Source organism: Pholis gunnellus, assembly GCF_910591455.1.
Source record: "Pholis gunnellus genome assembly, chromosome: 8".
In the NCBI taxonomy this organism is placed as follows: domain Eukaryota; kingdom Metazoa; phylum Chordata; class Actinopteri; order Perciformes; family Pholidae; genus Pholis; species Pholis gunnellus.
In genome coordinates, this window is record NC_136534.1 from 13,222,598 (window position 1) to 13,249,467 (window position 26,870).

The 26,870-nt window shown below is 41.3% G+C and overlaps 1 protein-coding gene across 2 annotated transcripts in view; it reads right to left on the bottom strand.

Moving 5' to 3' along the window:
- Positions 1 to 26,870, bottom strand: part of ptprub (protein tyrosine phosphatase receptor type Ub) — a gene marked incomplete at its 5' end in the record, with an annotated part of 143,725 nt that overhangs the window by 65,566 nt on the left and 51,289 nt on the right. For both annotated transcript variants that reach the window (XM_079164198.1, XM_079164199.1), the window contains one exon: positions 3,639 to 3,910. In XM_079164198.1, coding sequence (XP_079020324.1) covers positions 3,639 to 3,910 — 272 coding nt within the window. The remainder of the gene's footprint in view (positions 1 to 3,638; positions 3,911 to 26,870) is intronic.

The following is a 26,870-nucleotide window of genomic DNA, read 5'->3' on the forward strand; positions in this document are numbered from 1 at the left end:
CTGCCAATAAGAGGCAGAGAGAGAAATATGGCAATGTACGCCAGACCAACACAACATCTTCAATCGAGATATCTCAAGGTGATCTTGTTCTGTTAGATTTTCACCCCCAAAATACATTGCACTCCAAATCCCAATTTCACAACTGTGATAGGAGAACATGATGCAGGTGTAATCCTTCTTCAATGCTTAATACTGGCATCTTAATTATTTGTTTTGGTGACTACAAGAGAACTGCTTTCAGTTTTTAATTTCATTCCAACAATGACTTTTTCAAAACAGTATCTTACATGTGCTGTAAACAAGGTATATCACTACAATGTAAACCATGAAATGAGCAACCTTGATAGTAATCTTACATCTATATATGTGCAGTACAAAAGGCTAAACTGACATGTTGTATCCCTGTGCTGAAGCCAAGGAACTGGGAGCTCTAATATGACCTGAAATCTAATAAGACGGAAAAACCTGCGGATTTGAAACCCCACTCTGAAATGATGTGTGTTCTCCTGGGATTTATTTTACTCAAGAGACAAAGATAAGAAGTGCCTCTTCTCCACCTCAGCTTCAAACGAGTGCTTTACTAGTTTAATGACATGGTAAATCTGCCTACCTATCACTTAAAATCCAAAGTGATTGTATAAGACATGCTATGAAGCTAATATAACCCATACCCTTTACTATTTAAAGTCACATAAGCTGCAGCGAACGTGCTTTAGAGCTAAAAGTCTCGGGTGAATTTCAAGAGACCTGTGTTGAAGAAAACCAGTGTAAAAATGTCCCACAGCCCTCCTTTTGGTTGTTCTGTTGTCATTGCACTGTTGATGGTCAACAACAGAGGCTAGCATTAAGATGCTGTTAAAGAAAATACCCAGCCTTACACCTCCACGTTTACCCTCTTCTGTTTTGTCTGTTTAAAAGAGAGCAGTGACGTGTGGTAAGGCAAGACCTTGTGTCATTGCACAGTGATGAGCTCTTTGACTGCGGAGGGATTAGCAATGTAAGCTGTGGTATATGTGACTTTGAGGGGGCAGTTTGTTTTGCTCTCTTTGTACTGAGAAGCAAGCTCAGTCGAGTTAAAGTCAAATGTGAAATGAGAGAGAAAGCAAAGAGGAAAATGCTTTGATTCCTTACATGAAGATACATTTTCTCTAACTGTGCCAAAACGTGGTGACCAAATCCCCCAATTTTATTCCAATACATTTGAACACTGTGCTTTCCCACACATGAGATAAAAGAGAGGTTGTTCAAGACAATCTATTAAAAGGCTGTACTGTCAATACCAATTTAAGTGTACTGTTTTTCCTGTCTTCAGAGTCATACTCCTCCTCATAAGCCCTTTATAAACCTCCTTCTCCTAACTGGAGCCTCTCATCGGGGGCCGCAGAACAATTCTGACTCACCTACCGGCCATCATTGTTTACTGGGATGCTTGCAGAACAAGAAAGTGCACAATTCCCCTGGGTCAAGATGGAGGCAGGTTGGGGAGAACATAACTGGTATAAGTACACAGGTACATTCAGTAGTGGTAGACAGAAAAAGAGAAGGCAGGTTAAAACATACTGTATTTGTGAAGTATCTGTCCTGATGTGGTGATACTATAACAGAATATTGGTCGAGGCTGTTTTATAACAGAGCGATCACAGCTCAGCACTAACTGCATCCATCAGCAAAAACACTCAACCATTTTCGGCTCACTCATTGTTAAACATTCATCATAAGAGAGACAGATATTTAATACATTTAATTGGGGTGCTGTAAAAGTAATGATTCACACTCAAAATGCCATGAAAATAAAAGAACAGACAGTGAGAACCTCATTATTTTTGTTGCACCATTGAGCTAATGAACAGTTTTACTGGCAGGGGTCCTTGCTGGCTTGTTTATGAGGGGCAAAGCTCAAGACAAGGTGTGACTGGCAGTAGCATTGATTAGTACAGCTCACAATCCTCTGGTTTACTGATTTGTTGCTCGTGAGATGAGACTTTTTTTAGTTTTCTTTTTTCAAAGGTACTTCTAAAAGGCTACAGGTCCCTTAGGACTATGTTGTCTGCATTTCAATGAAATATAAATATTCCTGGTAATACACTAATTCACTTTCTTGTCAAGACTTACAGTAAAAGAGAATCAATCAAGTGTATTTATAAAGCACATTTAAAAAACAACCCACGTGGATCAAAGTGCTGTACAGACCAGAGCAGGTAGCTAGAACCACAGATAAAAGGAACGCAGATGTAAACATCCAGATCGATGGCATTCTCATGTCTGTACGCTACATATGAATTGAGAGCCAGGAGGGCGATTAGCTGAGCGTAGCATCGTGACCGGAAACGGGAAAACAACGAACCTGTCTCTGTCCAAAGGTAAAAAAGGAAATCCAGCACCTAAAGCTGCTATGTGAATCAAATCAACACGTTGTATTTAGTTTGTTTAAATTTGTACAAAAACATCTGCCTGTCAACCTCACGGTGACCACCAACGTCCAGGAAGTCACAGCTTCCAGACAAGAAATAGTCCAGCTAATAACTCTGTAAAACCACAACTTGTTGTTCTTACACAACCGTTTCTGTAAGGATTAAATACATTTGATATAATGAATGAGCTGTAGAGGTGCTGGCAGGCTAGTCTTAATGCTAAGCTGTGCTAAAATGTTCTGGCACTATAGCGTGCAGATATGAGTGATATCAATCTTTTCATCTAACTCGCAGCAATAAAGCAAATCAGCATATTCCCCAAAATGTCTGACTTTTCCTTTCACAACAAATCCCATGAGGCTTTGACAGCGTACCAGTGGTTGAAACAAAGTTATTTCCATTGTACTTTGGTTGAAGTGCCACGGTGTTTAAATATTCTTCTAACGTGTTTGCATCTCTGATCTCATTTTAAGATCATGTGATGTTGGTAGAATAGTGCCAGCCTACATCTAGCCCTCTGTTTGTACAAAGGACTCTCTTTTCTTTTACACAGTGAAGGTCAGATCTTGCAGAGCAGAATAGAATTTAATTAAGTTGGGGGGGATTGACAGTTCTTGATAAAATGCACAGTAGTCAACTTAATTGCTTTTTGACAGCTCCGCAGCGTTTGCAGGAAAAATAAATTGGATTAATAGATGGATATCCCTCGTGCTCACCTGACTATGCCATCTACAGTCCACAGCACATCAGGCACCAACAGTAGGTGCCAGTCAATGTCTGTCTACTACAAGTAGGCAGTGAAATGTCGTGCAAATCGTTGGAGTCGGCTGAATACACAGTACACGGGCCAAAGTGGGGGAAATCTCTACCAGGCATGCCCACAAGAGAACTAGTTAGGGCCCTCGAGCACTAACGTTAGCTAGATTCCCTTGTGAATCCATGCTAATTAAATTGCAAATGCAAGTAATTAACACCAGATTCACCTCGAGGCTTAAATGAGTGGTGATCAACAGAGCTCTACTGTGTACCATTTTTCATCTGAGCAAGATGTCGGTACATGGGTCTGCAGATCTTAATCACGCAAAGGAAAAATCTCTTGAGTGTTAAACTCCTCAGTGTCAGAGGAGCATCTTGTTTCATTAACACATCGTGAAATCAAGGCGCCATTAGTCAATTCATCACATGTAAGAGTACAGAATCTCAACCTGGGAGTGACGGAGTTTGTACCTGGTATTCATTAGGCCAGAAGGTGCTGACTGCCAGCTCAACCTGGTGCCACTGCTTGGCATGAGACCCCGATATGTTCCAAACCGGACTGCCGAGTGGACCCCCGTTGACTCGAACATACGCCCGCAGGGCCCCCGGGCTGTGGCCATCACGACTGTACAGGAAGTAACTGAACTGGACGCAGTGCGTGTCATTTTCACTCAGCGTCTGCAGCAGCAGCTGAGCACGATGACCCACGACATGCTGGGAAGAGTTCACCAACATATAGGATCCTGGAAGGAACAGAAGAAATGCATCAGTTCATTTTAGTATTCCAACTTAATGGCATAGCAACAGTGCATCACTTCTACGAGTCAGAAACAGACGTCATCAACAAGTTGTGGCAAGTAAGCATACACACAAAAGGTTACCAAACAGCGTAAATGCCTGCGGTGTTGAATCATCCTAAATTGGAAATTGAAAGCAGCCAAACAGACACTAGCACTGCGTCTGCAATGCCCGTCTTTCCACGGGCAGTAATATCTTTTTGGTCAGTGTTTTATTGTTCATGGTATACAAAAAAAACATTTGAGGTATTACCGTGTTCTTTAAAAAATGAGAGCCAATAAAGAGAGACATAATGTACTATAAGTGTGCACTATGCATTATGCAGTAAGATTTACATATCTGAAAGGGACTGAAGGTAATAAATATACATTGATTATTAAATGAATCAGTTAATAAATTAACCTCAAGTTAAACTTGAGTAACAGAAAATGAAAATGAATCACTATAAGAGCAAATGAATTACGATCAATACAGGGAGAAAAAAGGCAGGAAATATACATAATGTAAAAATGTATTCAGAATGAGTAGAGATTACTTACAACAGTCTTTATAGTGTGAATATGTCCATAGCACAGGTTTTCAATTGTTACTAGATTTACAGATAAAAGTTGGCGGTTTGTATATGAGCCATTGAGGGATTTGTGTTAAGCAGACTCATATGAACCAAGGCAAACTTGTCACAAAGGAACAAATCTGCAGTTAACCACTCTAAGCAGGGTGAATCCACAAGAAGGAAAAATGAAGGTATTATTCCCCAACTCATTGTGTAATGTGTATGCGGTTGATAACCGCAAGAGAATTGTGCCCTGTTGAATAAAAGGACACAATCTGTGCTGGCTAAGGCACTAGTGAATACTGGAGGGAGACACAGAGATGGAAGAAAAAGCAGACAGACTAAGCGAGAGAAAGTTTTTCCCTCTGCAAGGTGACGTCGAGGTAGGAAACAAAATTCACCCCCCCCCCCCCCCCCCCCCCCCCCCCCCCCCACACACACACACACACACACACACACACACACACACCCCAAAGCCTCCTCTAATCAGGATAACATAACCCCATTGCCCTTTGCCTAGCATCTGTCCCGCCTTGAGTCTGTGCCCGCTAACGTGATTAGCACAACAATGTTGGGAGACCTTCCTGTGTACTCACATAATCAAGCCTGTTGTCTTTGTACGCCAAGGTCTTTCTGTTCTGTCAGAAATGAGCCCGAGAGACCAGACAGACACAGCCTTGGCGCCAGGTGTCCTGAAGACATTTATTCTCCACTCAGATGTGAATGCTGGATTGCCAGACAGATAATTCTTAACATCCCACACAGTGTGCGCCTCTCAACTGGGAAGCATCCTCGACACACACTATACTCCGTAATGTTTTCACAACTTCCCAACAACTCACCATGCAAACACAAGTACAGTAGTACGAGTTATGAGTAGGGAACCTGTATATGCTATCCAGGCACAAGAAAAAAAAAAACTCGCTCTTGTCCTCCTCTCCATTGTGTGCAAAACAAGACTAGAGATCGAGCCGTCTGCTTCTTTACCAGCACCACTGAGAAAGCACTAATTACCTCTTTAAGTGCAAATAAGACAAAGCACCTAAATCCACAGGCTGATGTTTTACATAATGAAAATTAGATCCACAACCCTTAACCCCGCACTATAAAGGAAGTTTAACTGAGAAGCGCGGAGAAGCAGGGACGGTCATTAGCTGGAGGCTAGAGTAGCGGCCTTTACTGCAAAGCCCTCTTGCCCTGCAGCCCACTGTCAACCGCCCCTGATTTGTGTCTCGTCCCGGCTGAGGACCTCTGCACTCTCATTTCGCATTGCTTAATTAGATCTTTCAGAATCTGCATCCTCTCCTGCACCCTCAAGGCTTCGGAGGGACTCATAAGAATATAGCAAAGGGCTGAAGTGCTTCAGCCGTACTGTCCTCACTGCTGGTTATTTTCTGGACACGTGCCACTTGTTTCATATATATAGACATCATTAACACCACGTGGGGGCACGTGAAGCAGGCATTCTGCCGCCCCCCCCTAACCTCTTTTGAGATTCAAATCGAAGATAGGTGAAGTCATATAATCAATAGGGTGCTGTATGCGAGTGCATATGATGTATGAAAATGAAAATGTCCATGAATTAAACATTGTGGCAAAATGAATCGAGGTCCTGGACACATTCTGTGCAGTAATCCTGATATATTGTGCGATAATCAATGGCAGCCCATTCAATATTGACATTATGCAACATTTTGGTTCATGTAATTTGGCAACGTGTTGCCTCTGGAGCAAACAACATGGTTTTAAGAAATGTTTGTACCCAAGGAGTGAAAAAGTGTAATAAATACAAAACTAACGAATTATTCGGAAGCTAGTTTACGTTAATTCAACAAATATTCCTACAAAGCATGTTTTATTTAATTAATTAATAAATAATCTTTGTATTCTTGGTTTCAATACATACATATTTTAGGAAAAGACATTTTTTTTCTATTTCCTGTCAAATGTCCCATATAGGACTGCAACTCTTTTGATTGACTGATTTAATATGCAGTTTCTTAAAATGACTGAAATATTAATAAATGTCCATGGTTACATCTTGATATTGTTTGTTTTTTACGACCAACAAAAACGCCACGAATGTTTTGATATTTTCATGATACAAAACAGGTAAAAGCAGTAAATCTTCACATTTAAAGAGACTGGACCTTCTTCGTTGAAGGACTAGTGAATATTAACCTTACGGTCATTCAATTTATCCCAACCTTGACATCGGGACACTCTGAATAACTATCTTTAAAAAAAAGCTGTACGGGTTACCGTAAAGAAAAGAAGAGGTCAAGGTGACTGTTGCAGACTTGCGTGCACCAAGTAATGATGCTCTACGACTTTCTATGAAAAGCACTCCTCAACTGAAAGTTTTTATTATTAATTCCATGATTGGGTACTTTGACTGTAACTTTCAGTATGTCATCAGCACTAGACTGCATACGTTTGTCTTGTAGGAGAGTTCTGTGGCACTTGTGCTTGCAATAAGTTCAACTACCCTCTTGTGTAACGGCTACATCAGTGTAACGGCAATACTCTGGGTAAAACAAGATATTGCTAGGATTGTTTTCTTCATATTTGCTTCCATTGACCTTATTCTACATTATGTAGGTATTAAAGCCAAGAAATTCAATTTTGGCTTTGTCCCTCAGCGTGAGCAAGCAAGAATATACTACTTAAGTGACTTGATGTTCAAAACAAAGGAATTAGAGGAACAGTATTGTCAGGTTGTTTTATATTTGATAATAAATGGCACAAGAACATTAATCTATATGCATTTGGACAGAAAATAGCAGTGGCCCTAACATTGACTCTGGGGTAACACCACAGGCGAGGGAGGCAGATGTGGAAGAACGTCTTGACGACTGAAAAGCTTCTGCTAGCATTGTAGCAAGCCCAGCCAAGCTACTGTCCTGTACTGGCAACTCAAGAAGAGTGGTCAACCACATCACAGGTGGAGATTCAATCAAGCAGACGTGTCCAGAACCAGCAGCAAGCACGTGTTAGTGACATTGATGAAAAAAATGGCGTCCTTGGAAGGTATACAGTGAATATTGTGAATTATAGTGAGTATTCCATTCCACAGTCACATCACTTTCAGATTTCTTCAAGCCACTCAGCAGATTATTTTTAAAAGGAATTAGGACATTTGTTTTGAGATTTTTTCTTTTTTCTGTGAAATGTTCTACATAGGGCTGCAACTATTTTGATTGTCTAATTTATTGTGTAATTAACAAAATGAAATAAAAAAGTCCAAGGTGACTTCTTAATATTGTTTGTTTTGTTAGAACAACATTCCAAAATACATAGGTATTGAATTTCTTTGCCATTTTCTCACAGTTTTGCATGCAGTCATCCATGCTCTGCTCTCACCTCTAACTTATTCAAAATGCAGATAGAGGACAAGAAAACAGCCACCCCACCTCTCTTGCCTCCTGATGTAAGTTTTAGAATTGATTTTAAGATGTGACCGATAACTTTTAACACTCTACATGGTCAGACTCCCAGGTACATTATAGATATGTCAATCCCACAAGAGTCGCAGGGCAGCCTAAGATAGAGGTCTTCTGGTTCTTCCAACAAATTGCCTGATTACCAAGAGCGGCCTTTTCAATCACAGACCCTAAGGTTTAAAACTAGATACATGGGCACATCAGGCTAAAACCAAAAGAATCTGTCTGATTGTTCTCCTGGATTTATTAGGTCACTGTCTTTGTGTAGCAAGCTGGTATTGTTGTTGTATTTGTCATATTTGTAATCTTATCATGTTTTCATTGTATTGCTTTGCTTCCTCTTCTGTTTTTCATGTAAATAACTTTGTATGTTTACATTCTCATTTAAAAGGTAAATGTTGGAAAATATATCTAAACTAAATCAGGTCAAGCTTTAGTGTTTAGAGCCACCGTGCATGCCCCCCACACACAAGCACCTTTCATAAATGATCCTCCAAAGCACCGTGAAATCTGATAAAGTTCCATCCATCCATTGAGGCCCCTCCCAAGGGCAAAAGAACATCCATAACAAGATTAGGACTGATCCAGCACATCATAATTCATAAGGAGCTACCACCTGGTCACAGGCTGTAGGTGACACTATCTGTGCCACAACAGATCAAAAAGGTAGAGGAGTGCCATAAACAGAGGGCGGGGTTTGAGTTGTGGCGCATTGATAGATTAAGTGAGGTCACGAACGGGGAAAGTGCAAATAAGGCACAGAGTTGTTAACATAGGAGATGTGATAAATAAAACAGGGGAAACAATATGAAAGCAGAAGGCTAACGCATCATTTTCTATTAATTTTAATCCTGTGTAAAATGTACGGAGCCTTTCTCTGTATGACCCAATCAGATAAACTTTGTTCCTATATGGCATCCAAGGCCAGAGTCCAAGAAATGTCAGAGAGAGCAGAGAGAGAGCAGAGGTCTGAATATGTGGGGATCAATGGCTGTGTTAGGGTTTAAGAGGCGCCCTTGATGCTGCTTGCCGTATCACTACATGCCAGCTCTCAGCACATTGGCCTTGATGCTCGTCTTTTCACCACACGCCTTCATTCTGCCCTGCACTTTGTTCTGAGAAGGTCATGTGGGATTTCAGACTCAATCTCTAAGGTTCTGATGTCCCAAAACTGTCTGTTTATTTGCTGCTGTCCGCAATAACCTTCAGTACAAATAAATGAGTAAATAAATAAATAAATAAAGCCGAGCTCTGGCCATTGCCCTGAAAGGCACATTAGTGTTGTCATTTCCCTGATGTTTGGTCTCCCTCTGGAAAAACTGGCTCACAAATGTAAAATTGCCTCATCGTGTAGTGAAATTGGTCACGGAGCAATAAGAGCTCTCAGTGGAAGACGCTGCAATCACAGACATAAACACCTTGTCGCTAACATCAGACGTTAATGTGTTTACTGCCCATTACTGTACAAAGTAAATGACAAAGAAAATAATTTTTTTTGCTGTGTTTTGTTGCCTGTCTGACCTCATAGATAATTTAAGGAAAGCCTGGAGGTATGTTTAAAAAAAGAAAAAAAGAAAACATAAACAGAGGACTGGATAAAAAAGAAACCCGTTGAGAGGAGGGACAAGCGTCCTTCCTAATGGAAGCTCTCACACAGGGACAGTGCAATAACAAGACATCACACAGGCTTAATCGACTTATCACAATGACACACAATGACAGCGTTCCTACTGGGAATCTGAGGCTGACCTTATACTCCAAAAGAAATCAGCAGAACAGTTTTCTCTAAACATCAGCAGTCATTTTGCTGGCGGATTTTCTTAGCTGCAGCTAGCTGGTTTATCGAGCCAACGTTAGCACCATGAGACACTCTTGCTGATGTGTTTTTGGTTTTGGAAAGACTAAAAAGACACTAGACTACAAACTCTGTAAATGACTCCCTTATAACAACGCCTGGCACGTCGCCTCAACATGTCAAGAAATCCAAAACCTGACAGACCTGCCGTGCCTTGTTACCGTTGCTAAGCTATGACTGGACAATCACTATTAGGGGGAGGGGTTTAGCAACACTCAAACATTTTCTAATTAACATTAACAGATCACAAGTCTGCTCACACACACACACACACACACACACACACACACACACACACACACACACACACACACACACACACACACACACCATAATAATGTTAAACAAGTGAGAACATTGGTGTCGGCTGCATAGGACCTTTGTCCATTGCAGGCGGATCAATAGAGCATCCCTGCAGCTTTGCATATGGGCATGAAGGACTGACAGGTTTTACATTCCCAAGGCTGACACACCACCTGAGGAGCGTGACCTATTCTCATTTTCACCCCCTCACTCATACTATCATTCACAGCTCCACCTCCGTCATACTCGTTCTCTCCCATTCAAATCATTTTTCATTATCATCGCCGCCATCCATCAAGCAGATTTTCTCTCCTGCGACCTTAAAATATTCAAAGTGCAGAATAGGTATTGACATTTTCTGTTCTTTGAAACTATCCCGGCCCTCTGGATCTGGTATTTCTTATTGACCGGAGATCAATTTCAAGCGACATCTCCTCAGTCATTTATTTCTAACCGTTAATAATGGAACAGCATTCACTTCATCAACTCATCGTTTTTCATCTCTGCGCAGTCTGTCCTGACTGGACTTTACTTTAAAGCATTTTGAGACATCTGCACCCTGTGTCCTCATTTTATGACTTCACTATTCTCCTAAGCTTTAATTTAAAAATTGAAAAACAGACCAGCAAGTGACAGAAAGGAAAATATTGAATTAGGCTGTGGGGCGCCACGGGGCACTCTTAACCTTTTACCAGTACATTTCCTTTGTCTACAGTCCGAACAACCCATCCTCAATTTCTGCTTTCGACTTTGTCTTATCATTTTAAGCCAGAGCTGTGACTGTTTTCCCTGCAGGTCTGTATCGCCTCAAGTGGAGGACCAGCAGACCATTACCAACGCCTCCGCGGACAGCCTGGTGCGCACAGGATAGAAATGGAGAGTGAGATAGAGTAGGGGGGCCAGCTGAGGACTGATGTTTGAGCAGAAAATAAATGAAATACAAGTGGCGCTATTGTCGAAGTAGCCTGTGCCTTCCAGCTTTTGAGAGAGATGAGGCCATGTCAGCAAGAGCTGTTGTCTTTTTTTTTTTCCAAGGAGAGAGAGGGGAAAAAGGAAAGGTGCAATTTCTCAACAGTCTGCTTGCGTTGACCTTTTGAATTGTCCTCCAGGCGGTTCAGGATCAACTGGCAGATTTGCCCAGGAGAGAGGCGGATCAGTGGACACATGACAAAAGAGAGGAGGGAAAGAAGGAAGTAATATGTACACTATACCAGTCTGTTTGTCATCACCTAATACAACTTTCATAAAAAACACACACCCCCTGGACCCGAGCGAGCCCCATTTGGGGTTTACAAGATTTTTAATCTATCTATGCCAAAATGATGCCAAACAGCTCTGTTAGGATAGATTGTACAATATGAGTGACAAATAAAGTGAAATATATAATTATAAAGTATATAAAATGAGAATTTTGCATGTTTTTGTTTAGATAAACACCTATAATTGGGGTTTGCTTCACTTTATTTACACCAAATCTTTTTGTGAGGTACCTGCACCCTTTGTGCTATGAATTGGGAATGTTTTTAGGCTAGCCAGGGCCTCATTTAATAAATTACAGTGCTTTTTCTTCAGACGAACTTGGGAATTTTCCCTGTTTGCTGTGTTTGCTGTGTTCAGCTACTATTAACCAGTAACATATACACAATATTTACTCATCTCATCAAATCTCACAATCGTGTTAGTGTTATTCAAGCATCAACATTTTTAAAATAGACCTTGTAGTTACAGAATTGTAGTGTCTTTTGTATGGGTTACAATTTTCGAGAAAAGGCCTAAAAATGGCTTAGGGTCCAAAAGGCTACTTGGGCTGTCAAAAAAAAAAACATCAACCTCATTCACCACAAACTGTACACAGATATAGACACTCAGTGGTTGTAGTATAGTATTACTGTAGAACTCTATACCGAGCAGTAAATTGCAATTTTAGACACTGAGCATTATCATTTTGCGTCTGACCGACAGATGTTGCACAGCTGTAATTAGCATTGACTCATTGTTAGCGTAAGTAGTGTGCATAGCATGACCGCTGCTTTTTTTTTTCTGAGAGCATTATGTCGAGCAGGAAATTCACACTCACAATTTGGACACACATAAAGTGGTGCACAGTTAGTGCACTATATAATAAACCCACACAGCTTCTAATTCCCCTCACACACAAACTGCTGCACACAAAGGGCATACCTCGAATAGGATCGGATACTGTTACGAGTAACCACAACATTAATTGTGCAATGGCGGCCTAGGGGTCAAGGCACTGACCACAATGTCCTCGGTTTGATATGTTTTTAGAAACTCAATTTTGTGTATTCTTTCCGTATCATGATATTGCTGGAGCACAAAATATTTTTGATATTTTAAGACCGAGAGTACTCCAATCCTTAGTAAGGATTAATTTGTGTGGAAACTTTCAAAGAGCAATTGAAGGAAACTGACCTTCCAAATACCACACCAAGTGAGTTCACTGATTAGTTCTTCCTCAATGCTTGAAAGTGTGCTCATCAGTAAAATCCCCCACTGCAGTCCGGCATACTCTCAGCACTGCATGGTGCATGGTTGATCCACCGTTCTGTAGACTAAACTATATGCAAGTCCTAAAAACGACAGAGCATTTTGGAAATAGTGAAACTCCTTATTTCTGTGTGTCAAGCCAAATCAACACAGAAATCACTCAGGATTAGCAAATACATTTCCTGTGCAGGCAGAGGTGACTCTGCAGCACCAGCTTTCCATCCGAACCACAGACAGACAGACAGACAGACAGACAGACAGACAGACGTAATGTCTGCTGCAGACCGGTATCAAAAGAAAATCCTTTACATATTTGCCCAGATTTTTATCATATGACTGAAATTAGTAACTCATTAAAAGAGATTAGTTCAGCTTTCTAGAAAGGCAAATGAATAGAATAGCTGCAAATTTGTCTTTTAATGCATTCTGGATTGTTAGAATTCAGAAGACCTCCTCAAAACTGAGCTATTAAGACACTGTTGAATTGTAACTTTGCTGATCGGTCCGAGAAGGGATTTCGTAGGGATATTTGGTTAAATGAAGCACTTCAAAAAAACATTTCATCTATTTATCCTCTTAGACACAAAATTGTCACGATTGGCATATTAATTCTTGAGTAATGGCCGAAAATGTATTTTGTGAGGTCAAAGTGACCATTGAACACCATTCTCATCCGTTCAACCTTGAATGTAAGTGGCCGTTTGAGCCAAATCTGAAGACATTCCCTTCAAGGCATTCCTGAGATGACCTTGACCTTTCACCTTTGACCTTTCATCCTCGAGTCCAGGTGGATGTTTGTGCTACATTTTTGGAAGTTTCTTCCAGGTGTTTCTGAGATATCGCGTCCACAACAATGGATCAGACGTACATAAGAGCGCACCTACAACCCAAAAACGTCCTCCGTCTAAAGCTGTTGCTGGCGCAAATATTGTTCATAGTTTGATTGAGTGGAGTGCATAAAGGTTTTAGAAGAACTCACACTCTAAGCTTTACAGGAGCTTGCTACCTTTTGTTGCACAGTGCGCTCTATGACAGCATGAGCGCACACACGACAACCAGGATAAGGTCACCCCTGGCAGCTCTTAAGGTTGGTCAGAGATGTAATCAACCGTGTGTTCAGGCTATAACCTCTATAGCAGACAGACAAACTGGATAACCAAGAGGCCCTGATTAATTTTGTCTCCATTCAGTCGGTAAAAAAGAAAAGAAATTTGCTCACCAATGAGCCATGCATCACCATTAGCAGTCTGGTCAAAGTGCATGCCCATACTGCTGTTCTGCAGAATGAACATGTTACAGAGCCCTCCAGGCCAGCACTAAACTGTGTTTAGCCTATTGAAACTGGCATCATAAATTAACTGTATGATAATCAAAAGGGAAGTGTTTATAATTGAGAAATGGAAAGGCTATGGAGATGGCATTTTAATGTTCATGTTTATTGCTCCAGTGTTTTTTTGCAGGACAGTTATCACCTGCAAATACCTTTTTGTTTTGCATCTGTGCTATGCTGTTATAAGAATTTGACTAATCCTGGTTCACATCTGGGAGCACACACTGGATAGCTGCCTCCTTCTAGTACATACTGGAGGTCAGGAGAGCTGAGAAAATAACACACTAAACATGTGGAGAAAGAGGCTGGGACCTTGTTGTAGTCCTGCTGAGCTGTGGCTCCCGGGTGTTGCAGAAATCCATAAACCTCGCCCTTCAGCACTCAACAGCACTTTATCAGCCAGTCATCACCCTCGGAGAACACATCACACAGCCCTGAAAGACATGCTTCCTCCCTATCGCACAATTAGCCCGGAGCTTCCAAAACAGCAAATATAATATTGATAAGTGCTGCGCTTCACTGTGGTTCATAGGTCTTTTTATATCCCCATCCATCATGATCAATGGATAGGGTATTTTCTGCATTAGGTGAGGGAAATGCCATTTAGAAGTTAGGAATCTCCTGCCACAAGAGCTTGATCTGGTCCAGCCAGATGGCAGACAGGACTTTCTTCATTTGGTGTCTGCGTTATTAAAAAAAAGAAAAACACCAATAAAACAGGTGATTCCAACTTTTGAACGGCCTATGTATACCAGCAAGAGCTCAGACATAATTCATGCACAGCTTGTACTTCATGGATTGTGTAACTACTTGATTTTGCATAAAAACCTAGTGTTTGTGGACACATTCATAAATGAACATTTACATAATATCTAATTATATGCATGTTGGATTAACTGTCGAGCATATGTTCAAACTCAGGTGCAACTCTCCGAGGTTACGGCTCCAGACAATACACATATGGCTCCTCATCGCTGCCCTACATTTAACGCCTACAGGGTATTCACACATTCCTCCGTAGAGCCTGGCCATTTAGCTTCACTGCAGCATCCAAGCCTTGAGGGCTTCATCCCAGTTATCAGTTCCCCTGTTTAGTGGTGAGAAAACACATCCTCACATTGCAGCTATATGCAAATCAGAATATTTTTACATTTTCTCAACTGTTGAATGAGTATAGGTTTAGTCTAGAGATCCTGTCTGACCTTCCTCCTCTGCTGGGATGCTTAAAACATGATCTCGGCCTTAGCTTTGACCTACTCTTTGTCCTGCCGCTCAGCACCCCAGGAGGAAGAAGATAAAATAGAACAAATTAATGGGGCTCCATTTATTCATTTTCTGTATGCCCCGTTGTAACAGAAAAGCTAAATTTAACATTGCTGCAATGGAAGACAACCTGTTCAGAGTTTTCCCCCCCGTCTCTTTCTGATATAGTCTGGGGTCCTTTCTAGCCCCTAAGGCCCTAAAACAGGGTAGAGAAAAATGAATGAACGAATAAATAAATAAATGAATATTACATTTCTCGAGGATGACACTGCAAATCATACCAGTTAATGAGACCTGAGATAGAAGTTTTCCTCACTGGACATAGAGGACAGGCAGAGCGGCTTTGTGTCTACGACATTCAGAAAAGGAGAAGACAATCCAGCGACAGGCTTTTCTGATTAGATTTTCATTAGCTCCTTGTTATCAATGACTGATCCCATTAACAAGTCAGCATGGCGACATGCCCCTGTGGTAAACTGAGAGGCCCCCAGGGATGGTGGGCGCATCCGCATAATAACGCACGCCATGGTTTGGTCATCTGTCTTGACACGAAGCTAATGAGATAGTCACGAGAGGAAATGAATGGCACTTGGCGAATGCTGACAGGCTTGAAAGTCTTTTCCAAAACACTTCCTGAGGAAAACATTATTGTCATACCACATGTACTCGAAAGATATTTGTAGTTTCTAAAGCTCCACTCGAAGTCAACATTGTGGTGATTTAATTGTATGGCTCGAGGCACCCTATATTCCAGGATATTAGACTCAACAGTGATAAATCTGCATAATAAGCCATTCAAGCAAAACAACCCCGTACACAATCTGCTCGTTTTCTCTCCACACGGACACGCAAACACACATACTTTTACACCTAATCTTGAAATTCGTGTCACAGTGGTGCCAACAGATGCAGCTTAAATGGCCTTCAGCATGCTTTTTAGTAATTACTCGGCTTGTTTAAAAGAGCCTTCACCAGTGCCATCAGCAAAGTTGTCCACCCACACTGTCCCTCCCAAAACACTTAAGTCCCAATAAACACTGCCAGCTTTTTCCCTGATGGATGTAAACACAGTTACGGTGCTCCAACAATGACAAAGCGTCTCTCCGCCTCTACAGATTTGTGTTGTACGAGCAAGTTACCACGTCTGCAAACGCTAGCTGGCGTTTATTTTAGTTGTACTCCCTGAATGAGCACTGTGAACAATATCATTGCCATGTGGCAGCACGGCGCTGTATAGAAATAGAGATTGTGTCCACTGCGTCACAGGAGGAGTTTAGAAGCTGATAGATGGACAGGTGCCAAGCTCAGCCCAAGACGAGGCCACAGTCTAGTGTGGCATAGATAAATCTGAGGCCGACACTGATAGGCCGCAGAGTCATCATAATGACAGGCAGGCTGGAGCCAAAGGCAGGAGGCTGCAGTTACGCCCATCCCAGAGGTGTAATATGCTTGTGATTAACTGTCAATCCCCCCTCCACACACACACACACACACACACACACACGTTTGGTGGGCAGACGTTCTATCTCAGTAAGAACCACTCGTCATTGTGACAGCTACTGTAGCCCTGACCTTGGCCTCCATCAAGACTGCTGCAGACATATTCTAAGAAATGTCCAGTGATATAAACAACAATACAGAACCATTTGAACCATGTGTTTCTTTTGTTGTTTTCATCTGAGACACATACAAAGTGTCACAGTATGAAAAGTGCAGGCGTAAATAATTTGCTGTGAATTCGGGGTAAATTAAGTTTAGATTTAATTAATTTCAAATAAAAACATGACTTCTAAGAGACCACGTCAAATTGCTCAGCTGCAGCAGAACATGTTTGTCTTCTTGCTGGCATGGTGCATGCTGGCTCACTGTCACACTCATGGCTTATTGGGACTGAACAGAACATCTGTGCTTTTATTTGTTACAATGACAAGTCAAAATATCTGCTGTGGAAAACAAAGGTCTATAGCTCAAGTATTGTTTCTCACGTATCATCAATCACATACAACCCCTCCAGTCAACAGGTAACCTAACTGCTTTTAGCTGGCACCTCTTTCCAAAAACAATGTCAAACCTCACTGTCACACATTTTCATTGAAACTATTTTCTACTGGATAGGGAAGAAGTAGTCCCTATAAAATATTAATATTGATGTTGTTTTTTCATTTCTGTGAGCTCCACAAACAGAATTATATTTGTCTCTATTGTGGAGATGAAAGCAATTAGTGTTAAAATACATAAATATTGTCTTATCCAGGTGCTGAGCTCATAACTGGAACTGTGATTTAGGCTTCCCATGGATTTGCAATACTGTAGAATGCTCCATTTCCTTTTTTTTAATTTGATTTCATTACAATTGAAAAAATTTAATGTTTGAAGCTAAAATTGTCTCTTTGTCATGTATCAAGATCAGGGTAGAGGCAGAAATATCAGATGTTTGTCCAAACCTGAGCTAATAAAACCCAAACTAAGTGTATGGCTTGATAGCTCTAAAAGTAAGCGAGAAAGTAGTTTTATGGTAATTTCAGTGAACTGAATGTTTTGAATGAATTGCATTGAGAGCCAACAGTGAAGATAGAAAGGAAACATTGGGAGGGAGAGGGGGGGACATGCAACAAAAGTCTCTGGTCAGAATTGAACCATGGGCATTGCAGTTGTATAGTATGTTAACCATTATACACAGGCAGGCACCATACTGAATCTTTTTTAAGAGTGCCTCTGTTCCATTGAAGAGTCCCAGTATGCCATGTGGCAGTGAGCGAGTATGAACAATGGCAGTGCCTTTAATAACCCTCAACTCAGTGGAAGGCAGCCGTTTAACAGTAATTAATATAACCTGTGATTTTCCTCCTTTGACATGTCAAAATTTCTGCTTTGAAAAAAGGCATATTCAGTTATACTTGCTCCGGTATGAATTCAATATTCATACAGGAGCATTCTCGAGACGCGCACTGCTCAGTGACTCAGTGGTGGCCACTTGATGAGAAAAGCCTGTTGGAAACAAAACACCTGCTGGTACTATGGAAACTGTGACCACTAATTTCACCACCATCTTGAAAACAATATATGCTACATTTGTTCTCATAGATAGAAAGTGTAGAACCTTTGTAACGACATGTATCTTTGGACATAAATGGTCATCATCTATCACGATTCTCCCGTGAGTGGTTTTTGGTTTTTCAAAGCTTAGCAGAAAGTGTGCTTTTCTTCCGCTCTTTCTGTTACAGGTCCCATCGATTACTACCTTTGCCGGCTGAAAGCAGTTTTTTTTCTAGCCCTCTTTGTGGTGCCTGTCTGTGATGTGACATCCTTGTCCTGACAATGAGACTACGTAAGAGGTAAAAAAAAAAAAAAAAAAACAGAGACAAAGGCAGCAAAGCAGCACAGCCAAGTACTCACTGAGCCTTGGTTTCATCACACTAGGTACGCAACTATGCACACTAAATACAATGAAGCGTGATTAAAACAGACACAGAAAAAACTAATTTAACTCATGACTCTCTCTTGCTTTCTGCTCCCTTCGCTGCACGTAATCTGTTGCCCTTCTTTTTTTCCTTCAGTTTTTCCTCCAGTTTTCTTTTTTTTATTCTTCTCCCACGATTTAATTCAGTTTTGCAGTCTCATTCTCATTTTATTCCTCTTTTATCTGTGTACCTTGAGGGAATTAATTAGAGCTGGTCACAGATGATGGGCTAGGCAGGGTCCAGTATTGTTGGGTTGTCTGTCCTCCAGCATGGCACCAGCCAATCGGACTGAATATAAAGTCGATGCATTGTGAAACAAACAGTTTTTACTTAACCTGCGTGTCTGTAAATGGACCGTGGAGAAATAAGAAAACAATCCCTTCTGAACATGAGCATATTGCATTCCTCTTGCTCCGTGTCCTGTGGATCCGTTTTCTGTCGGGAATTTCACGCACACACACTTGTGATAAATTTACAGAATGCCGGTGTCGCCATCTCTGCAGTGCCTTTTGTTTTTACAAAGATCACTTCAAAATAATCAATAAATCACACAAACACTCTTTTTTTTCTCTGAAACTCTCCTGGTTTCTAAATCTCTACAGACATCTCAGATTCCATTTCTCCTCGTTGTCTGCCAGGGCTTTATCTCTTGCTTAAAAAGGATCAGAAACTGTCAACTGCCAGACTCTGAAGAGCAGCAGCGAGGCCATTAGGCAACCGTGGAGTTTGCTGCGCTCGCTTCAAGAGGGTTTGCAAGGGAGCAGCTCCGAAAAGCCCTGCCAAGCCGCAGCCTAAGGGAGCTCCTGCAAGCTCAGGGCCCTACTGCTGCCTCTACATCGAGGCTGCGCTCATCAGCCAGTGTGTCTGCAATCAACAACAGAGCCAGATGGACAGCGACCGAAGGACCCGTCGGCTGACTCTCCAGAATACGCAGCCCAGAAGTAAAGCGTCCAGAAATAACTTTGTTAAGCCAGTAAGACCTTAGTCCTATGGCTTTGTTCAGGTGCACAGGCATATACTCCTGGTGCTTGTTTCTATCTGGAGGTGTGCTGAGCAAGCATGTGCTTTTTATGAGCCCACTCACACATGTCTGCTCTTTCACTTTGAAACCATGACCCTTGTTCGCACCTAGAGGCTCCACAGCACAATCACAGTCCACTGTGGACCAAAGCGTTAAATTCCCTGTTCAGACTTTCAAAGCCAGGCTATAGCCATTTTCGCTGCAAGGACGTTTCCAAGAGTTCACCAGGACATTGATTAAACTATCTACAATACCATTTCATGCAGTACATCGATTCTGAGTATGTAAGAGAGAAGAGACGCTGAAGATACAGTATTTCACCCTCATATTAATGGAAATATAGCTATAATTAAGTCATAGAGAAATCACTTCTATTGTTTTAAGATGTCTGAAATACGAAATGTCAAAACGTATAATTAATTCACTGCAGTCTCTCAGTGAGGAAGAGTCGAACATCAACCAAAGCACTGTTTATATTTAGAGGGATGCTGGAGGCGGAAGGATTCTGTGCGGTCCAGTCTGATGCGACGCTCGTCTATTTTGCGGTTAATGTACCTGACAGACAGAGCTGGGACCGTGCCCACTTATGTCACACAAGTTTTCTAAAAAGCCTTCTGCGGTTATTTTCCGTATTCCAAAAGAGACCAAATGCCAAGCGCGCCCGAAAGAGAACAGACTGTACATTTCTGTGTGATGCCGCGACCTGCCAAGTGTCCCAGGGCGTGAGGTCTCCATGAGATGAAGCACAGCGGAGCCGCAGGGAAGAATAGCAAAAAAGGACAAGCCTGAAAGCCAGCAGCATTAGAGACAAGCCTTTGAACTGGAGAGTGGGCTAAACCTTCACACTGAAGACGTCAGAGGGAGGATTTACAGCTGCACCCTGCCACTGTAAACAACCAGCCATGGACTATGTGTCCATCCACATAATGTATATACATACACATAGAATATCTCCTGCAGGGTATTATTCTCACACACGCGCACTCACAAACACAGTAATGATACTGTATCCAGCTCACACGCTTATATGTAGGAGCATATTTAAGCCTTTCCTCGTCTTTGAAGTGTTCTTCTGCTCCTCTTGGTAGTGTAAAGAGGTTCGACCCGCAAAACCCATGGAAACAGGATTAGTCCAGGCCCGCTTCCTAATTAATTTGTCGAGGTGTTTGGCCAATACATCTTGGTTATCTGGTTCTCTAAATCGTAGAGGAAGTGGCACGACTCTGACCCAGCCGCTGGAATTTTGAACATTCTGTGCTTTCTGTAATCAAGCTCCGAAGAAGGCGGAGGGAATATCTGCTTCATTTTGCTCTTCTCCTAATTCAATTAAAAAAGATAGGCCAGTGCATTGTGGAAATTGTTGTGCATCGTTAGATTATAGGCTCTAATTGGCCGGCTGTATTCTGCAGCAAGTTTGGCCGTGTGTGTGTTTTTAAGAACTTTCCTTGGCGCGGGGTAGGGGAGGACAGGAATATGAGGAGAGACAGTAACTCTAACAACAAAAACAAAATGTGAGGGATTATCTGACTGCAGAACACCTGAAGTTTGACTGAAGAGGTACACATTGTAGAGTATAGTAGACGGAGTGTCTTGAGACTGGCATACTAGCAGAGTGGAAAAATGACGCCCTCACACCCACAGGCATACATGCCGACAGCGATCGCAGGTTGTGAGATAGCGGTAGCTGGTGTTCGACTGCTCCTGCCCTGACACAGACAGCTTGCCTCCCCAGAGAGTCACAGACGAGATCTTAGTCTGGCACTCGAGGTCTGTTGCAGCAGGTCTGTGTGGCATTTATAATGCACCAACCAGAACTGCCATGTCATCTTATTCTCACTATCATGCTACAGACGGGTGTGAAATAAAACTCACAAAGAGTTAGGCAGAGATAGAAAAACGGAAGTGAGCCAATGAGTGAGAGATAATCTGTGGAAAAGCAGAGAAACAAGAGCAAATGTGTGTAGTTCGAGGACAGCCTGAGACTCTGTGAAATGGAAAATGTGTGTGTGTGTGGGCGTGTATGTGTATAAAAATAAGGGCATGTGATCTGACTCCTCTGCTCCAAAAGAGGCCTCAAATAAATTAGGTTAAGCGATGTGCAAATCCCGCAGCTGTTTGTGGGAGCGTTCTGGAGCGGTGTAGGGGGCATCCAGCTGAGCACCACAGACTGTCCCTGACACCTCAAAGAGAACACATCAGAAGACGAAAGGAGCGGCTTCGCCTCCCTTCAGGAATCATGTTCATGAGAACGCCTTTGAAACGTTATGTTTCCCACAAGTTGGATTCTGAAATTCTCTGTTTTCCCTGCAATGAAAAACACAACGAGCAAAGCGTATAAAAGAATATGAGTTTCCTCTGAAGTTATGATTATAGCTTTTTCTATAGCTCCCTTTAGAGAGCATGGCCCTTAGCAAGGTGACGAGGAAGCAGCTCCCATAGCAGTGGGAGATGGAACTTCATAATTGTACTGTCACAATAAAACTGATGCAGAGCTTCCAGATTTCACTTTATGGCGTTGCCTGAAAACTCACATAAACTGGCACAGAGGCAAAGCGGCCTCGTGTTTCCTTCCATTAATCAATTACTGTATATGCAAAACAAAAGTCAGCATACTGTGAATGCGCGATGGCGTGCATCCGAGTGCACGTGCCAAGTTCATTCATGCATGCGCTGCGTTTGTGTGGCACCAATTTACAGCGCGTGCCATCGTCTTCGTTCTCATCGTCCAATATTAATATCTGAGCAAATGCTGTCAGACAGCTCCTAGTGGAGAACCTCCAGCAGTCATTAGCTGTAACAACCTGGGAGTGTTCCTCGGAGGGACATGCTCTTCGCTGCAATTACAAACAACACAGAGAAAGCGGGGACCACGATGCCACGATCGAGCCACCTTTTCAGCGTTTTTGATGTTTTTTGTTATGCTACAAAATACTGAGCGTTTTTTTCTTTTTTTCAGAGCAATTTTGAGGCTTCAAGCTGTGGCTAGCGCAGGCATCTGCAGCCGCAGTTTGATCATAATCGCAAAAGACAGTCGCTGTTTTATGCCATTCTCGCTGGATAATTGCAGTCAATATTTCTGAAGGTAGGAGGTACTGAAAAGATTTGATGGAGGCAGTAAAAACAGTAATGACTGCGACTGTAAGAGAGGAATAGAATGAAGCAATCCTACAGAACCCATGAAAGCACACAAGCCAGTCCTTAAAATGAATATCTCTCATTTCGGAGGCTGCTGGAACATCCATTGGAATACTTATGATAGGATGATCATACATTCTCTAAGTCATTTAAGATCATTTTTATGAAGGATCGTATTTTTTTAAAACATTCATTTTAATTTTTTAGAAAGTCCAAACTTCACTGCAGTTAATTTTCAGTTAATTTTAATTTTTGTTTCAGTCCACTTTGGTGTCCCTTGTTCATCCAAGTCCTTCACACAGTAATAACTCATTTGAAAGGCAATGAGCCTTTCATAAGAGTAAATGGAGAATAATAAAGTTTGGCGAAGCTTGAGAAGCTAATTGTTTGCAGTCTGGTAAAAAGCAAAGAGATGGAGAGCATACTAAACAGATTGGCACATGATAGACAGACGCATAACAGACATTTTGTCACTTAGATCCTTTCAAGATACCTCTGTTAAAACCATGCTGGAAATATCTTCCTCCTCACACATCTCAGAACACTAACATATCGTCTCACCTCTCCTTTTACACATATTTCTAGCTCGCTCCTCATACGACCTACTTTTGTCTGTCAGAAATCCAATTGAATTGAATATCATGTCTGTGCTGAGGATGTTTGGTAGGATGTGTGGGTACAAGCTTAACTTATCTAAGAGTGAACTGTTCCCCGTCAACAATGTGGCACAGAATTGATCATACTGCCAATTTTCATTCAAGTTGGTTGGAAAGTCCTTCATACTACCTGGGCGTGGTCGCGATCAGGTCTATCTTTTAATTCTTCATTAAGTTGAACTTCAAACCTCTATTTGAACAAATGATCAACGATTTCGGTCAGTGGTCCCATCTCCCTCTATCCCAGGAAGGGAGAGTTCATGTAAAAATAAATATTCTCCCCGTATTTATTGAATGCTTCGCCATTGTCTTATTCAGTTTTTAATGCGACTAGATAGAGACATCAACCATTTTAATTGGAATAAGAAACACACTAGAACTAGAAAGGACTTTTAACAAAGACCAACACAGACCGAAGGCATGGGACTGCTTCATTTTCAGTATTATTAGGTCAGGTCTCTCTCTTTCATGGGATCAGGCCATCGAATTAAATGATCAACCTGCCTGGATGCAAATTGAGCAGGCCTCATGTTGTTCTTCATTTCCCGGTGCACTGTTTTTCTCCTCCCTTCCTATTCCATTGGAATGTGCGAACACTAAACCTGTTGTAAAACAGTCCCTTATAATCTGTACTAAAATACGACAGCATGTGGTATAGCATGGAAACTCTCTCCTTGCTCCTCTGCGTGCAAACCACCATTTCCATCCCTCTCTATTAGATAGCTCCTTTGAATTATGGACTGGATAATGGCATTATAAAAATGAAAGATCGTCATATTAATGGCACGTTTCCCTCTTTTGAATTACTCTGCAATAAATTCAATCCGCCTCAAACCTTCATTCGATTTCTACAAATTCATAACTGTATTAAATCCAATATGACTACCTTTCCTATGCACCTCATAGCACCAAGATGGAGTCTTTGTTTTCTGTGGATTCTTCGTCTAAGGAGGTGATATCAAACATCTATATGTCTAATCAATTAGATTCATCCTTAGATTTTCTGAAATCCGCTTGGGAGGAGGACCTGGCCATTGGTTAGCAGTTATTGGTGCACAGAAGGGTGTGCACTCAGCAATAAGTATCTTATAAAGTTCAGGGTGTTGCATTGTCTCCTAATTTCCATTTGATCAAAGATGTTATGTAACGATTTAAACTAGAAAAACTCAGTTTACGAGGTTCCATTGAGCTTTTCCATAACACCCTTTATTGATTATGTAGAGGCCAGACAATAAATATCTGATTAAATGTTTACGACAATAAATAGGTAAGACCTAGTGTGAGCTCTCCATGTAAATCAGCTTTGTATTTGGTTCATATTTATACTGTATATACGTGTCCTATTGTTTTCATGTGTGTCTGTGTAAATTCTGTAATGTTTTTTAAATACCTTATATAATTGGTATGCAGTGTTTACTAGTTGTTTGCTAATTAAAATACCAACCGACGTAAAAGGGAAAGAAAGAGAATAGTGGGCATGAGGATGATCAAGAGGAAGATAAAGAAGGAGATGCCAGATGTAATTCAGACTATTTATATCCAGGCAGCCGGGCCGATCCCAGTAAAAGACAGGCAACACATGCAGATAGAGCCTTGGACCCCTGAGACCTGATATAATATATTAGTTCTTGTTAATAATTCAAATAGCCATCCATCTACACATTCTGCTTGCATCAGGCCTCTCACATTCATTATCATATCAGTTAACACGATTTAATGCAAATGGCTCCACCCAGAAGCAGTGCCTACATATCAATTACTGACAGAGTGTTGTGCATGACAAGACTTATTATGGTAACACTGCTGAATTAAATTGCACCTAAGGGGAAGTGTGTGAATGACAATGGCAGGAATGGATGAGCAATGAGGAGAGAACATGAGGAAGGGGAATGAAATGTTTTGTCCCCCCACCCTTTTCTCCCCTGAAGGACCCTCCCTAAAAGGCACTTCATGAGTCTCCAAACCAGATGCCAACTCAAGAGGATCCTACGTCTCAAATCAATGTTATTCCATCAAATGGAGATGAAATAACCTACACTCAGAACCCCCTCCTGGCAACTGGATTGCCACCCACTACGTCTGCAGAGGAAAATACACTGAAATCATTAAGTCTCACAGCAGAAGATCAATGACTGCATACAAATTCAGCTCATGCGATTTGCAGGGATGTTTATCTTTGTCATTATTTAGCACTTTTCACAGCAATTATGGTGAGGATACTAAGAGCATATGCTGACGTTTCAGTCTAAATGACACATCCATCAGATACTCAGCCACAGTGACAGCTGATATAAATATGACAGATAGTTACTTTTTAGAGGATTCAATGACATGTGTTTTAAAACAAAGCTTGTAAATGTTTTATAAGACAGACATATTGTGATAAATCTGAAGTGTGATGGTGCTTGGTTGTCTAGATGCTTTGAAAGAGCTGTTGCACAGCTGAGGCCACTTTGTGAATCCTTCGAGGAACAACCGGTTTTCCCAGTGGGACCTGTGGAGTATGAATCATGGTCCCAGAGGGACACAGGCCACTGCATTTATAAGCAGACGGTGGTTACTTCACACTCCCACAGGAGTACACTACAACATTTTATTTCCCCTTAGAAAAGCAGTCAGCCTAACAATGACAAAAAGCAAAGCGCTGAAGAATAATATCATCCAAATAGCAATTCAGCCAGTTGGCAATATTAAGTGCAATGTTCTGATCCCATAGCAAAATGAGTCTGTCTAGAATTGTAATAAACCGGGTTGACTCAAGTTTTGAACTTTGTCATTAAAGTACTCCCACACTTTGATATTGACATTAGCTTTGCTCTAAGTAGAATTTTTTCTGTGGAGGCTCACTGTATCTATATCTGCTGATCAGGCTTCTACAGGACTGTCTCAGAAAATTAGAATATTGTGATAATCCCCATACGTGTGATTTAGTTTACTGAACCAAGCTGAGTGTTTTTCAAGGCTCAGGAAACCCTTGCAGGTGTTTCGAGTTAATTAGACGATTCAAGTGATTAGTTGAATACCCTACTAGTATACTTTTTCATGATATTCTAATATTTAGAGATAGGATATTTGAGTTTTCTTAAGCTGTAAGCCATAATCAGCAATATTAAAAGAATAAAAGGCTTGCAATATTTCAGTTGATTTGTAATGAATCCAGAATGCATGACATTTTTGTTTTTTTAATTGCATTACACAAAATAAAGAACTTTATCACAATATTCTAATTTTCTGAGACAGTCCTGTATACCACCTCACCATTCTTGCAGCTTATTAGTTCAATAAGTTTAGTTTATTCAGCATTTATTTTACTTTTTAGTAAAGCACCGCATGGCTAATCTTTAATTGCAGTGGTACATGCAAAGGATATCTGTTTT